The 13,936-nt window shown below is 60.4% G+C and overlaps 1 protein-coding gene across 4 annotated transcripts in view; it reads left to right on the top strand.

Annotated features, from left to right (window-relative positions):
• SEC22A (SEC22 homolog A, vesicle trafficking protein) overlaps positions 1–13,936 on the top strand; it is a 28,801-nt gene that overhangs the window by 7,201 nt on the left and 7,664 nt on the right. For 2 of the 4 annotated variants that reach the window (XM_073545272.1, XM_073545274.1), the window contains exons 2-3: positions 6,783–6,981; positions 7,596–7,759. In XM_073545272.1, coding sequence (XP_073401373.1) covers positions 6,783–6,981; positions 7,596–7,759 — 363 coding nt within the window. Of the gene's footprint in view, positions 1–3,903; positions 3,926–6,577; positions 6,651–6,782; positions 6,982–7,595; positions 7,760–13,936 lie in introns of those variants that run through there. The other 2 variants (XM_073545275.1, XM_073545273.1) reach the window with 2 other exon arrangements.

Here is a 13,936-nt window from a genome sequence, read left to right as displayed (position 1 = left end):
ATTCAGCTTCCAATAACCTCTTCCCATCCTAGGAGTCTCTGTAACGTTCAGAGAAAACATAATCAAACAGTGGTCGGAGAACTCCACCTCCACAACCGACAACGGCGAGGAGACGGCTTCCTCCTTCAAATAAAACCTATCTATCCTAGACCTGCACTGACTACCTCTAAAAAAGGTGAATCCCGTGCTGCCTGTGTTGTGCCGGATGTGGACATCCACTAGGCGTGCCTCACTTACTATCCTGTTTAGCGCGACGCAATCATAAGTCAGCCGGTCCCCAGAACCTCCTCTATCACAGGGTCTCGTGACGTTGTTGAAATCCCCTCCAAAGACCACCTGCCGACTTGAAAATAAGAAAGGTTTGATCTTCAAGAAGAGACATTTGCGGTCCCACTTGGATTGGGGACCGTAGATGTTAATGAGCCGAAGCTCCTGTCCCCCCATGGAGACATCTAGGATCAAGCATCTCCCCATTTCTAATTCAATTAATCGTCTGCATTCAACCGCTGCGGTCTTAAAAAGGACCGCCACCCCGCTATACGGCTCGGCCGCAAGAGACCAGTAGGAGGGCCCATGCCTCCACTCCCTCCTTGCTTTATGCATGGTTGATAGGTCAGCCAACCTGGTCTCCTGCAAAAACAAAATGTCGGCATCAAGTTGGCCGAGAAAATGAAAGGCCGTGTACCTTGCCGCTTCTGACTTTATGCTGGCAACATTAATGGTTGCCAGCGTCAACGGTGTGGGTGCCGCCATCATGATTGATTGGATTAGATAGCCTTTTTCTTCCCACCCCCAACAGCTTCACCCTCTTCCTCAGACAATGATGAGCTTTTAGTGCGCTTAAGACACACAGACTCATCCATTCTCTCCTTACATACACTCTGGCCCTTGTCTGGTGGTCCCGAGGTAGTCCCCCCCCCCAGAGGGCCCTTTAATTGCTCCCTGAGAAGAAGACTCAGCGACCCCCTGAGCCCCAACATCCCTGTCCGCTACCTCCGGCTCCGGGCCCCTGTCCTCCCCCTCTGCAGGGGAGTCCTGGAGGGCCCCGAACCGGTTGGAGAGATCCACCAGAGGGGGGGCGGCTGGACCTTCCAATGGCACCTGGATCAGGGCCAGAGAATCAGAGGGGTCGCACTCCAGAGCGGAGGCTCGAGACCCGGACCCACTCCTGCCCTTGGTTGTTTTCCGGTTACTCTTTTTCCTTTGTTGTGACCATTCCCCCTCTCCCTCATCCAGACTGTCACCGGATGAGGGTTCCTGGGAGGACATGGCGTCTGCCTGCTCCTCCCTTTCAAGTCTCCTGACTTCCTCACTCAATTCGCTGTCTTTAGGATCCTCAGCTGCAAGTGAAGTACCTGGGTCAGGGTTTAGGGTCATTACTCCCTGCCCCCTGTTCCCATGGCGTTGTTCCTGCCGCCTGATGTTGGATGGCGGCAGCTTGCTCCTCACCGGTTCCCTGCCTCCTCCGCCCCTACTGGTCCCTTCACCGGCAAGATTAGTCCCGGCTTTCGCCTGTCCCGCACTCGCCGCTTTCAGGACTGCATTGGCAAAGGAACGCGGACAGCGACTGAATGGATGACCGAGGTCACCACACAAGTTACACCTAATCCTGCCACAGGTAGCAGCGAGATGGCCAAGGTCCCCACACAGTGCGCACTTCTGGGTGGTACACTGCGCACTGAAGTGTGTGGGGCTGCCGCACCTGTGACAGACCTTAGGCTGCCCCTGGTAGAAAATCAGGATCCTGTCCCTCCCCAAAAATGTAGAGGAAGGTATATGGGTAACAGTGTTTCCTGAAACCTTCAATTTCACCATGAAGGTCCAGGCCCCTGACCAGATACCATGGTCGTCGCGGGTCTTCTCAGGAATGCCGACGATGTCGCCATATCGACCAATCCAGGTGGAGATGTCCATGCAGGAAAGTGACTCGTTACTGGTCAAAACGGTCACCTTCCTGACCGAGTTCTGGCGGGATATTGCGACAGGGACGAAACCTTGCCATTCGGGGCGACCCCGAGCCAGCTCATGGCGAGACCAAAAAAGCTCAAGGCCCTCCGGTCTCACGAAGCTGACATCGAAGTAGGAGGTCCCATAGGGATGGATCAAGGCAAAGATGTCGTATGCCGCGAAGCCCATCCCCAGCAGGAGCTCAGCAACCTTTGACCGATCAGGACAGGCATCCTTGCTTACCCACTGGAGACGGGCCACGTTCCTACGGTTACTCCTCTGCCCCGGTGTCGGCAGAGACCAGACAGTCTCTGCCCCTCTATCTCGGAAGGCGGAAAGACCGTGTCTCTCTATCCAGAAAGACAGATCAACCTCCCTCCCCTCTACATTGATGGAACTCTCCCCTTTCTTCAGGGCGTCCAGGAAGCGCTGCTGCAAGTCACCGTCCTCAGGGCCACCAGACAAGGGCGCACTACTACCCCCAGCAGTGACAGCCCCCGAATAGCTAGGGGCTGAAGCCCTCGCCACCGCTGGGGGGGCAGTGGGACCACTACCTACTTCCCCTCCACCAACACCAGTGCTGCTCTCCTCATTCACTCCACCAATACTCCCATCATTTGCGGCACCACAACTCCCATCATTCACTCCACCACCTGTCCCATCATTCACTCCACCACTATTCCCACCATTCACTCCAGCAGTACTCCCATCATTTGCGGCACCACATCTCCTATCATTCACTCCACCACCTGTCCCATCATTCACTCCACCACTATTCACACCATTCACTCCAGCAGTACTCCCATCATTTACTCCACCAATACTCCCAACGTTTGCGGCACCACAACTCCCATTATTCACTCCACTACTACTCCCATCATTCACCCCATTACCACTGTTCTCTGCACCTTCCACAGTCACCTCCATTCCCTCCTCCCTTGTGTCTGCAGTCTCTGCACTCACACCTGCTGGGTCGGGGGAGCGGTGCAGCACCACACCCGTTTTCATTAGCTCAGTGCTGATATTGTGCAGTTCTTTTGGAGCACTGTGCCCCTTATTGTTCTGGGCTGCCTGCCCTGTAGCCACAGACTTCGGGGTGCTGGTATCACGTTTAGGGGCATGCTGTCCCCCCATCACGGCAGAGCGCACAGTGTTCCTTGCTGATAATGTTCCCTGCTTTTGCTGTGTATTTCTTTTTTTCCCGTGGCTCTGTCTCAGCTGCGCGCCTCCTCTCCTCTGTTGAGGCGCACTGCGCCCCTGTCACAACAGTGCGCCCCCCTTTCGCCGCACCATGCTCCTCGGTCCTGCCCCCCACAGCCTCAGCGTTGGCCGGCTCAGCTGCAGTGAGCAGGGATGGAGTCTGCCCACACCGTCCCCCTTTCGCAACGGCGTGGACATCCCCCCCGCTCTCCTCGGCCCCGGTGATAACCGGCTTAGCCGCAGCAGGGAGGGAAACTCCACGGGGTCCCCTATGTCCGGCGCCGTGAGTACCTCCACAGCCTCACCCCCTGCACTGTTCCCCGCACAGACGGCAGCATTGCCGGACGTCCTCCTCCTCTCCCCACCTTGCCTATGCCCCGAACCCACTGCAGAGCCCGTGCTTTTAGGTTTGGTGGGGTTTACACAGGAGGTGGTAGGTGTAACATCAGACATTGGTACATATTTGTAACTCACCACCTCCTGTGTCATCTTTTTTGTCTTCCTCCTCTTTTTGGTCTCCTCTGCTGGCTCGTCCTCCCCGAAGGAGAATCTGGTCAGGTCCACAGGAGACTCCAGCTCTCTGATCTCCCTCAACAGACCGCACTCCTCCGCTGACACTCCAGCATGGGTTGTCGGAGTCCTCTGCCGTGCCGGGAGGCCGCTTCCTTGCTGGCTCTGCGACTCTTTCTCCCGGCTTGTTCCAGCACGAGAGACTCCAGCCACGACTTCGTCGTCCTCATCCTCCTCGCTTAGGACGCCGGCTGGCAGTTCTCCCGAGGTATTTAACCCCTTCATTTCAGAGAACCGCCGCTGGTTCTTAAACCTCTCCAGGAAGGGACCTGCGCTTTTCTCAATCCCCTCCCGGAGGAGCACTAACCGGACCACCTCATCTCTGAGGGCTTTAAACCTCTGGGAGGTCGCGGGTCTTTCCTTGTTAGAGGCACGGGTGTTCAGGATCTGTGCCTCCCGCAGCTGCTCCTTCAGCCCGGTCAGTGCTTTGCCGGCGTCCTCGTACTCTCGCAACATGGCGACCACTCGGGAGGAGAAGGAGCTCGTGGACTCGCTGGAGGTCATCTCGCCCCATGATGTTGCTGGGCTCTTCTTCCTGGGGCCTGGGGTGCCCCTGTCTCCCTCTCTGGGCGGACGATGAGCCGTCTCGGGGTTGGAGTAGGTGGGTACGGTCTTTCTCATCCGACCAGATCTCCTCACGCCCTCCTGGGCCGGTTGCTGCTGCTCTCTGTCCCCCGCCGGCACAGACCGGGGAACAGAAGCCTGGGAAGCCATGCCTGGCTCCCAGGAAGCCTGCCTCTCCCTGGGGAGAAGAGAGGCAGACTCTGGGCCTCCTCCTGGAAGTCCTGGAGCTCACAAGACAGGTGCTGCTCTCAGCAGAGTGTGACTGATTGTGGGCACCTGTCCTACAGTCTCCTCCCCAGTAATGGCTGATAACAGGGAGTAATAGATTGTAGTCTCCTGTCCTACAGTCTCCTCCCCCAGTAATGGCTGATAACGGGGAGTAATAGATTGTAGTCTCCTGTCCTACAGTCTCCTCCTCCAGTAATGGCTGATAACGGGGAGTAATAGATTGTAGTCTCCTGTCCTACAGTCTCCTCCCCAGTAATGGCTGATAACGAGGAGTAATAGATTGTAGTCTCCTGTCCTACAGTCTCCTCCCCAGTAATGGCTGATAACGGGGAGTAATAGATTGTAGTCTCCTGTCCTACAGTCTCCTCCTCCAGTAATGGCTGATAACAGGGAGTAATAGATTGTAGTTTCCTGTCCTACAGTCTCCTCCCCCAGTAATGGCTGATAACGGGGAGTAATAGATTGTAGTCTCCTGTCCTACAGTCTCCTCCCCCAGTAATGGCTGATAACAGGGAATAATAGATTGTAGTCTCCTGTCCTACAGTCTCCTCCTCCAGTAATGGCTGATAACAGGGAGTAATAGATTGTAGTTTCCTGTCCTACAGTCTCCTCCCCCAGTAATGGCTGATAACGGGGAGTAATAGATTGTAGTCTCCTGTCCTACAGTCTCCTCCCCAGTAATGGCTGATAACGGGGAGTAATAGATTGTAGTCTCCTGTCCTACAGTCTCCTCCCCAGTAATGGCTGATAACAGGGAGTAATAGATTGTAGTCTCCTGTCCTACAGTCTCCTCCCCCAGTAATGGCTGATAACGGGGAGTAATAGATTGTAGTCTCCTGTCCTACAGTCTCCTCCTCCAGTAATGGCTGATAACGGGGAGTAATAGATTGTAGTCTCCTGTCCTACAGTCTCCTCCTCCAGTAATGGCTGATAACAGGGAGTAATAGATTGTAGTCTCCTGTCCTACAGTCTCCTCCCCCAGTAATTGCTGATAACAGGGAGTAATAGATTGTAGTCTCCTGCCCTACAGTCTCCTCCCCCAGTAATGGCTGATAACAGGGAGTAATAGATTGTAGTTTCCTGTCCTACAGTCTCCTCCCCCAGTAATGGCTGATAACGGGGAGTAATAGATTGTAGTCTCCTGTCCTACAGTCTCCTCCCCCAGTAATGGCTGATAACAGGGAGTAATAGATTGTAGTCTCCTGTCCTACAGTCTCCTCCCCAGTAATGGCTGATAACGGGGAGTAATAGATTGTAGTCTCCTGTCCTACAGTCTCCTCCTCCAGTAATGGCTGATAACGGGGAGTAATAGATTGTAGTCTCCTGTCCTACAGTCTCCTCCTCCAGTAATGGCTGATAACGGGGAGTAATAGATTGTAGTCTCCCGTCCTACAGTCTCCTCCCCCAGTAATGGCTGATAACGGGGAGTAATAGATTGTAGTCTCCTGTCCTACAGTCTCCTCCCCAGTAATGGCTGATAACGGGGAGTAATAGATTGTAGTCTCCTGTCCTACAGTCTCCTCCCCCAGTAATGGCTGATAACGGGGAGTAATAGATTGTAGTCTCCTGTCCTACAGTCTCCTCCCCAGTAATGGCTGATAACAGGGAGTAATAGATTGTAGTCTCCCGTCCTACAGTCTCCTCCCCCAGTAATGGCTGATAACGGGGAGTAATAGATTGTAGTCTCCTGTCCTACAGTCTCCTCCCCAGTAATGGCTGATAACAGGGAGTAATAGATTGTAGTCTCCTGTCCTACAGTCTCCTCCTCCAGTAATGGCTGATAACGGGGAGTAATAGATTGTAGTCTCCTGTCCTACAGTCTCCTCCCCAGTAATGGCTGATAACAGGGAGTAATAGATTGTAGTCTCCTGTCCTACAGTCTCCTCCCCAGTAATGGCTGGTATCGGGGAGTACATATCTCTAGGGGGCGCTGTCAGACTAGGGCAGATTCCCCGTTAGCTGCAGTATGTGAGCGCTGCTCCGGGTGCTCTCACTCCTGTTGTAACAGACTCAGCGTTTTTGTTACTTTTTATTCTTTTTAACATACATCTTATATCCATTCTAGGAGCAGAGATAGTTGGGGCCCCAAACCCTGAGGGTCCGGCCACAGAGGCAGTGTGATATGTGGGCTCACCCCTGCGGTCAGTGATGTCACTCTGTTGTAGCGGTCTGGGTCATGTCATTCGTCACATGACTGCGGGTTATGAATTTAGTGTCCCCTGTCATGTGACCTGCAAATGTTAACCCTCTGCGCTCTTTCTCTGTCCTTACAGACCTCACTCTGTTGGAAATGTCCGTCATTCTGTTTGCCTCCGTGGTCCGAGTAAGGGATGGACTCCCACTATCGGCCTCCACTGACCACGAGCAGAACATGTCCGTGCAGGAGACCAAGAAATACCTGAAGGTGCTGTCCCGAAAACTAGAGCAGCTCCCGGACCGCTGCACCATGAAGAGGGGTCCGCACCATGTCCAGTGAGTAGCCCGCTGCTGCAAGCTCTGCATGCGGCCGGGGCCCCAGATCCTGCAGCCACCAGGGGCCACATGTCTCATAAGAGATGATGGAAGTGATCCCATGCAGGTGAATGAGGTTTGTGCCTCCGTCTTCACCCACAGCAGAAACCTCTACTTGGGTTTATGATGATATGAAACCTTATTTATACAGATCCTGCGCAGAAGTCGTCCCCGGAGTGAGGGGCTCGTGCAGATCTGCGGCAGGGTCCGGCTTTATCCCAGACCAACGTGTAATAGATGTCAGGCCCCGTGTAGGGCCCCACCGAGCGTCACATAGGGGTTCTCCTTTCCCGTGCGCTGACTGGCGCCGTGGCCTCATATTCAAGTCTAAGGAACACGGCCAAGTGACTGCGGTCGTGGCCACGGTCAGAAAGCGGCAGCAAGGGACCCCTGATCGGCTTATGGTCACTGACTAACTCCTGGTGTGTAAGAGCAGCCGTGCATTTATATTGGTGGTCTCCCATCTGCACCCCCCAGTGTGCGTTGGTCAGGGCATGCTGGGAGTTGTAGTTTAGCACCTTCTCCTCGGGCCGCAGATCACTGTGATTCACCAGCGATGCTTCGTGTTGTTGCAGCTTCATCAGCTCGCTGGGCGTCAGCTACATGATGTTGTGTTCGGAGCATTACTCCGGCGTCCTCGCCTTCTGCTTCCTGGACGAGCTGCAGAGAGAGTTTATCAGCACCTACGAGATGGGTCACATCAACGCCGCCATCCGGCCATACTCCTTCATCGAGTTCGGTGAGAGATAGATCTGGTGATGGGTGCTGCTGGGTCTTGCAGGTAGAAGCTCTGTTCCCTGGGGAGGAGGGAAGGCTGTGCTCCCTGGGGGAGAGGAGGAGGAGGGAAGGCTGTGCTCCCTGGGGGAGAGGAGGAGGAGGAGGGAAGGCTGTGCTCCCTGGGGGAGAGGAGGAGGAGGGAAGGCTGTGCTCCCTGGGGGAGAGGAGGAGGAGGGAAGGCTGTGCTCCCTGGGGGAGAGGAGGAGGAGCAGGAGGGAAGGCTGTGCTCCCTGGGGGAGAGGAGGAGGAGGAGGAGCAGGAGGGAAGGCTGTGCTCCCTGGGGGAGAGGAGGAGGAGGAGGAGCAGGAGGGAAGGCTGTGCTCCCTGGGGGAGAGGAGGAGGAGCAGGAGGGAAGGCTGTGCTCCCTGGGGGAGAGGAGGAGGAGCAGGAGGGAAGGCTGTGCTCCCTGGGGGAGAGGAGGAGGAGCAGGAGGGAAGGCTGTGCTCCCTGGGGGAGAGGAGGAGGAGCAGGAGGGAAGGCTGTGCTCCCTGGGGGAGAGGAGGAGGAGGAGGAGCAGGAGGGAAGGCTGTGCTCCCTGGGGGAGAGGAGGAGGAGGAGGAGGAGGGAAGGCTGTGCTCCCTGGGGGAGAGGAGGAGGAGCAGGAGGGAAGGCTGTGCTCCCTGGGGGAGAGGAGGAGGAGCAGGAGGGAAGGCTGTGCTCCCTGGGGGAGAGGAGGAGGAGCAGGAGGGAAGGCTGTGCTCCCTGGGGGAGAGGAGGAGGAGGGAAGGCTGTGCTCCCTGGGGGAGAGGAGGAGCAAGAGGGAAGGCTGTGCTCCCTGGGGGAGAGGAGGAGGAGGAGGAGGGAAGGCTGTGCTCCCTGGGGGAGAGGAGGAGGAAGAGGGAAGGCTGTGCTCCCTGGGGGAGAGGAGGAGGAAGAAGAGGGAAGGCTGTGCTCCCTGGGGGAGAGGAGGAGGAAGAAGAGGGAAGGCTGTGCTCCCTGGGGGAGAGGAGGAGGAAGAGGGAAGGCTGTGCTCCCTGGGGGAGAGGAGGAGGAGGAGCAGGAGGGAAGGCTGTGCTCCCTGGGGGAGAGGAGGAGGAGGAGGAGGAGGAGGAGCAGGAGGGAAGGCTGTGCTCCCTGGGGGAGAGGAGGAGGAGGAGGAGCAGGAGGGAAGGCTGTGCTCCCTGGGGGAGAGGAGGAGGAGCAGGAGGGAAGGCTGTGCTCCCTGGGGGAGAGGAGGAGGAGGAGGAGCAGGAGGGAAGGCTGTGCTCCCTGGGGGAGAGGAGGAGGAGGAGGAGCAGGAGGGAAGGCTGTGCTCCCTGGGGGAGAGGAGGAGGAGGAGGAGCAGGAGGGAAGGCTGTGCTCCCTGGGGGAGAGGAGGAGCAGGAGGGAAGGCTGTGCTCCCTGGGGGAGAGGAGGAGGAGGAGGAGCAGGAGGGAAGGCTGTGCTCCCTGGGGGAGAGGAGGAGCAGGAGGGAAGGCTGTGCTCCCTGGGGGAGAGGAGGAGGAGGAGGAGCAGGAGGGAAGGCTGTGCTCCCTGGGGGAGAGGAGGAGGAGGAGGAGCAGGAGGGAAGGCTGTGCTCCCTGGGGGAGAGGAGGAGGAGGAGGAGGAGCAGGAGGGAAGGCTGTGCTCCCTGGGGGAGAGGAGGAGGAGGAGGAGGAGCAGGAGGGAAGGCTGTGCTCCCTGGGGGAGAGGAGGAGGAGGAGGAGGAGCAGGAGGGAAGGCTGTGCTCCCTGGGGGAGAGGAGGAGGAGGAGGAGGAGCAGGAGGGAAGGCTGTGCTCCCTGGGGGAGAGGAGGAGGAGGAGGAGGAGCAGGAGGGAAGGCTGTGCTCCCTGGGGGAGAGGAGGAGGAGGAGCAGGAGGGAAGGCTGTGCTCCCTGGGGGAGAGGAGGAGGAGGAGGAGGAGCAGGAGGGAAGGCTGTGCTCCCTGGGGGAGAGGAGGAGGAGGAGCAGGAGGGAAGGCTGTGCTCCCTGGGGGAGAGGAGGAGGAGGAGCAGGAGGGAAGGCTGTGCTCCCTGGGGGAGAGGAGGAGGAGGAGGAGGAGCAGGAGGGAAGGCTGTGCTCCCTGGGGGAGAGGAGGAGGAGGAGGAGGAGCAGGAGGGAAGGCTGTGCTCCCTGGGGGAGAGGAGGAGGAGGAGGAGGAGCAGGAGGGAAGGCTGTGCTCCCTGGGGGAGAGGAGGAGGAGGAGGAGGAGCAGGAGGGAAGGCTGTGCTCCCTGGGGGAGAGGAGGAGGAGGAGGAGGAGCAGGAGGGAAGGCTGTGCTCCCTGGGGGAGAGGAGGAGGAGGAGGAGGAGCAGGAGGGAAGGCTGTGCTCCCTGGGGGAGAGGAGGAGGAGGAGGAGGAGCAGGAGGGAAGGCTGTGCTCCCTGGGGGAGAGGAGGAGGAGGAGCAGGAGGGAAGGCTGTGCTCCCTGGGGGAGAGGAGGAGGAGGAGGAGCAGGAGGGAAGGCTGTGCTCCCTGGGGGAGAGGAGGAGGAGGAGGAGCAGGAGGGAAGGCTGTGCTCCCTGGGGGAGAGGAGGAGGAGGAGGAGGAGCAGGAGGGAAGGCTGTGCTCCCTGGGGGAGAGGAGGAGGAGGAGGAGGAGCAGGAGGGAAGGCTGTGCTCCCTGGGGGAGAGGAGGAGGAGGAGGAGGAGCAGGAGGGAAGGCTGTGCTCCCTGGGGGAGAGGAGGAGGAGGAGGAGCAGGAGGGAAGGCTGTGCTCCCTGGGGGAGAGGAGGAGGAGGAGGAGGAGGAGCAGGAGGGAAGGCTGTGCTCCCTGGGGGAGAGGAGGAGGAGGAGGAGCAGGAGGGAAGGCTGTGCTCCCTGGGGGAGAGGAGGAGGAGGAGGAGCAGGAGGGAAGGCTGTGCTCCCTGAGGGAGAGGAGGAGGAGGAGGAGCAGGAGGGAAGGCTGTGCTCCCTGGGGGAGAGGAGGAGGAGGAGCAGGAGGGAAGGCTGTGCTCCCTGGGGGAGAGGAGGAGGAGGAGGAGGGAAGGCTGTGCTCCCTGGGGGAGAGGAGGAGGAGGAGGAGGAGGAGCAGGAGGGAAGGCTGTGCTCCCTGGGGGAGAGGAGGAGGAGGAGGAGCAGGAGGGAAGGCTGTGCTCCCTGGGGGAGAGGAGGAGGAGGAGGAGGAGCAGGAGGGAAGGCTGTGCTCCCTGGGGGAGAGGAGGAGGAGGAGCAGGAGGGAAGGCTGTGCTCCCTGGGGGAGAGGAGGAGGAGGAGGAGGAGGAGGAGCAGGAGGGAAGGCTGTGCTCCCTGGGGGAGAGGAGGAGGAGGAGGAGCAGGAGGGAAGGCTGTGCTCCCTGGGGGAGAGGAGGAGGAGGAGGAGCAGGAGGGAAGGCTGTGCTCCCTGGGGGAGAGGAGGAGGAGGAGGAGCAGGAGGGAAGGCTGTGCTCCCTGGGGGAGAGGAGGAGGAGGAGCAGGAGGGAAGGCTGTGCTCCCTGGGGGAGAGGAGGAGGAGGAGGAGCAGGAGGGAAGGCTGTGCTCCCTGGAGGAGGAGGAGGAGGAGGAGCAGGAGGGAAGGCTGTGCTCCCTGGGGGAGAGGAGGAGGAGGAGGAGCAGGAGGGAAGGCTGTGCTCCCTGGAGGAGGAGGAGGAGCAGGAGGGAAGGCTGTGCTCCCTGGGGGAGAGGAGGAGCAGGAGGGAAGGCTGTGCTCCCTGGGGGAGAGGAGGAGGAGCAGGAGGGAAGGCTGTGCTCCCTGGGGGAGAGGAGGAGGAGGAGGAGGAGGAGGAGCAGGAGGGAAGGCTGTGCTCCCTGGGGGAGAGGAGGAGGAGGAGCAGGAGGGAAGGCTGTGCTCCCTGGGGGAGAGGAGGAGGAGGAGGAGGAGCAGGAGGGAAGGCTGTGCTCCCTGGAGGAGGAGGAGGAGGAGCAGGAGGGAAGGCTGTGCTCCCTGGGGGAGAGGAGGAGGAGGAGGAGGAGCAGGAGGGAAGGCTGTGCTCCCTGGAGGAGGAGGAGGAGGAGCAGGAGGGAAGGCTGTGCTCCCTGGGGGAGAGGAGGAGGAGGAGGAGCAGGAGGGAAGGCTGTGCTCCCTGGGGGAGAGGAGGAGGAGCAGGAGGGAAGGCTGTGCTCCCTGGGGGAGAGGAGGAGGAGGAGGAGGAGCAGGAGGGAAGGCTGTGCTCCCTGGGGGAGAGGAGGAGGAGGAGGAGGAGCAGGAGGGAAGGCTGTGCTCCCTGGGGGAGAGGAGGAGGAGGAGGAGGAGGAGCAGGAGGGAAGGCTGTGCTCCCTGGGGGAGAGGAGGAGGAGGAGGAGGAGGGAAGGCTGTGCTCCCTGGGGGAGAGGAGGAGGAGGAGCAGGAGGGAAGGCTGTGCTCCCTGGGGGAGAGGAGGAGGAGGAGGAGGAGGAGCAGGAGGGAAGGCTGTGCTCCCTGGGGGAGAGGAGGAGGAGGAGCAGGAGGGAAGGCTGTGCTCCCTGGGGGAGAGGAGGAGGAGGAGCAGGAGGGAAGGCTGTGCTCCCTGGGGGAGAGGAGGAGGAGGAGGAGCAGGAGGGAAGGCTGTGCTCCCTGGGGGAGAGGAGGAGGAGCAGGAGCAGGAGGGAAGGCTGTGCTCCCTGGGGGAGAGGAGGAGGAGCAGGAGGGAAGGCTGTGCTCCCTGGGGGAGAGGAGGAGGAGGAGCAGGAGGGAAGGCTGTGCTCCCTGGGGGAGAGGAGGAGGAGGAGCAGGAGGGAAGGCTGTGCTCCCTGGGGGAGAGGAGGAGGAGGAGGAGCAGGAGGGAAGGCTGTGCTCCCTGGGGGAGAGGAGGAGGAGGAGCAGGAGGGAAGGCTGTGCTCCCTGGGGGAGAGGAGGAGGAGGAGGAGCAGGAGGGAAGGCTGTGCTCCCTGGGGGAGAGGAGGAGGAGCAGGAGGGAAGGCTGTGCTCCCTGGGGGAGAGGAGGAGGAGGAGGAGGAGCAGGAGGGAAGGCTGTGCTCCCTGGGGGAGAGGAGGAGGAGGAGCAGGAGGGAAGGCTGTGCTCCCTGGGGGAGAGGAGGAGGAGGAGGAGGAGGAGGAGCAGGAGGGAAGGCTGTGCTCCCTGGGGGAGAGGAGGAGGAGGAGGAGCAGGAGGGAAGGCTGTGCTCCCTGGGGGAGAGGAGGAGGAGGAGGAGGAGCAGGAGGGAAGGCTGTGCTCCCTGGGGGAGAGGAGGAGGAGGAGGAGCAGGAGCAGGAGGGAAGGCTGTGCTCCCTGGGGGAGAGGAGGAGGAGGAGGAGCAGGAGGGAAGGCTGTGCTCCCTGGGGGAGAGGAGGAGGAGCAGGAGGGAAGGCTGTGCTCCCTGGGGGAGAGGAGGAGGAGGAGGAGGAGGAGCAGGAGGGAAGGCTGTGCTCCCTGGGGGAGAGGAGGAGGAGGAGGAGCAGCAGGAGGGAAGGCTGTGCTCCCTGGGGGAGAGGAGGAGGAGGAGGAGGAGGAGGAGGAGGAGGAGGAGGAGGAGCAGGAGGGAAGGCTGTGCTCCCTGGGGGAGAGGAGGAGGAGGAGGAGCAGGAGGGAAGGCTGTGCTCCCTGGGGGAGAGGAGGAGGAGCAGGAGGGAAGGCTGTGCTCCCTGGGGGAGAGGAGGAGGAGGAGGAGCAGGAGGGAAGGCTGTGCTCCCTGGGGGAGAGGAGGAGGAGGAGGAAGAGCAGGAGGGAAGGCTGTGCTCCCTGGGGGAGAGGAGGAGGAGGAGCAGGAGGGAAGGCTGTGCTCCCTGGGGGAGAGGAGGAGGAGGAGCAGGAGCAGGAGGGAAGGCTGTGCTCCCTGGGGGAGAGGAGGAGGAGCAGGAGGGAAGGCTGTGCTCCCTGGGGGAGAGGAGGAGGAGGAGGAGCAGGAGGGAAGGCTGTGCTCCCTGGGGGAGAGGAGGAGGAGGAGCAGGAGGGAAGGCTGTGCTCCCTGGGGGAGAGGAGGAGGAGGAGGAGGAGCAGGAGGGAAGGCTGTGCTCCCTGGGGGAGAGGAGGAGGAGGAGGAGGAGGAGGAGCAGGAGGGAAGGCTGTGCTCCCTGGGGGAGAGGAGGAGGAGGAGGAGGAGGAGCAGGAGGGAAGGCTGTGCTCCCTGGGGGAGAGGAGGAGGAGGAGGAGGAGGAGCAGGAGGGAAGGCTGTGCTCCCTGGGGGAGAGGAGGAGGAGGAGGAGGAGCAGGAGGGAAGGCTGTGCTCCCTGGGGGAGAGGAGGAGGAGGAGGAGCAGGAGGGAAGGCTGTGCTCCCTGGGGGAGAGGAGGAGGAGGAGCAGGAGGGAAGGCTGTGCTCCCTGGGGGAGAGGAGGAGGAGGAGGAGGAGCAGGAGGGAAGGCTGTG

The sequence above is a fragment of the Dendrobates tinctorius genome, unplaced genomic scaffold (genome assembly GCF_039654945.1).
Source record: "Dendrobates tinctorius isolate UK_male_01 unplaced genomic scaffold, ASM3965494v1 ptg000143l, whole genome shotgun sequence".
Taxonomy (NCBI): domain Eukaryota; kingdom Metazoa; phylum Chordata; class Amphibia; order Anura; family Dendrobatidae; genus Dendrobates; species Dendrobates tinctorius.
This window is presented reverse-complemented; position numbering and strand designations above follow the sequence as displayed.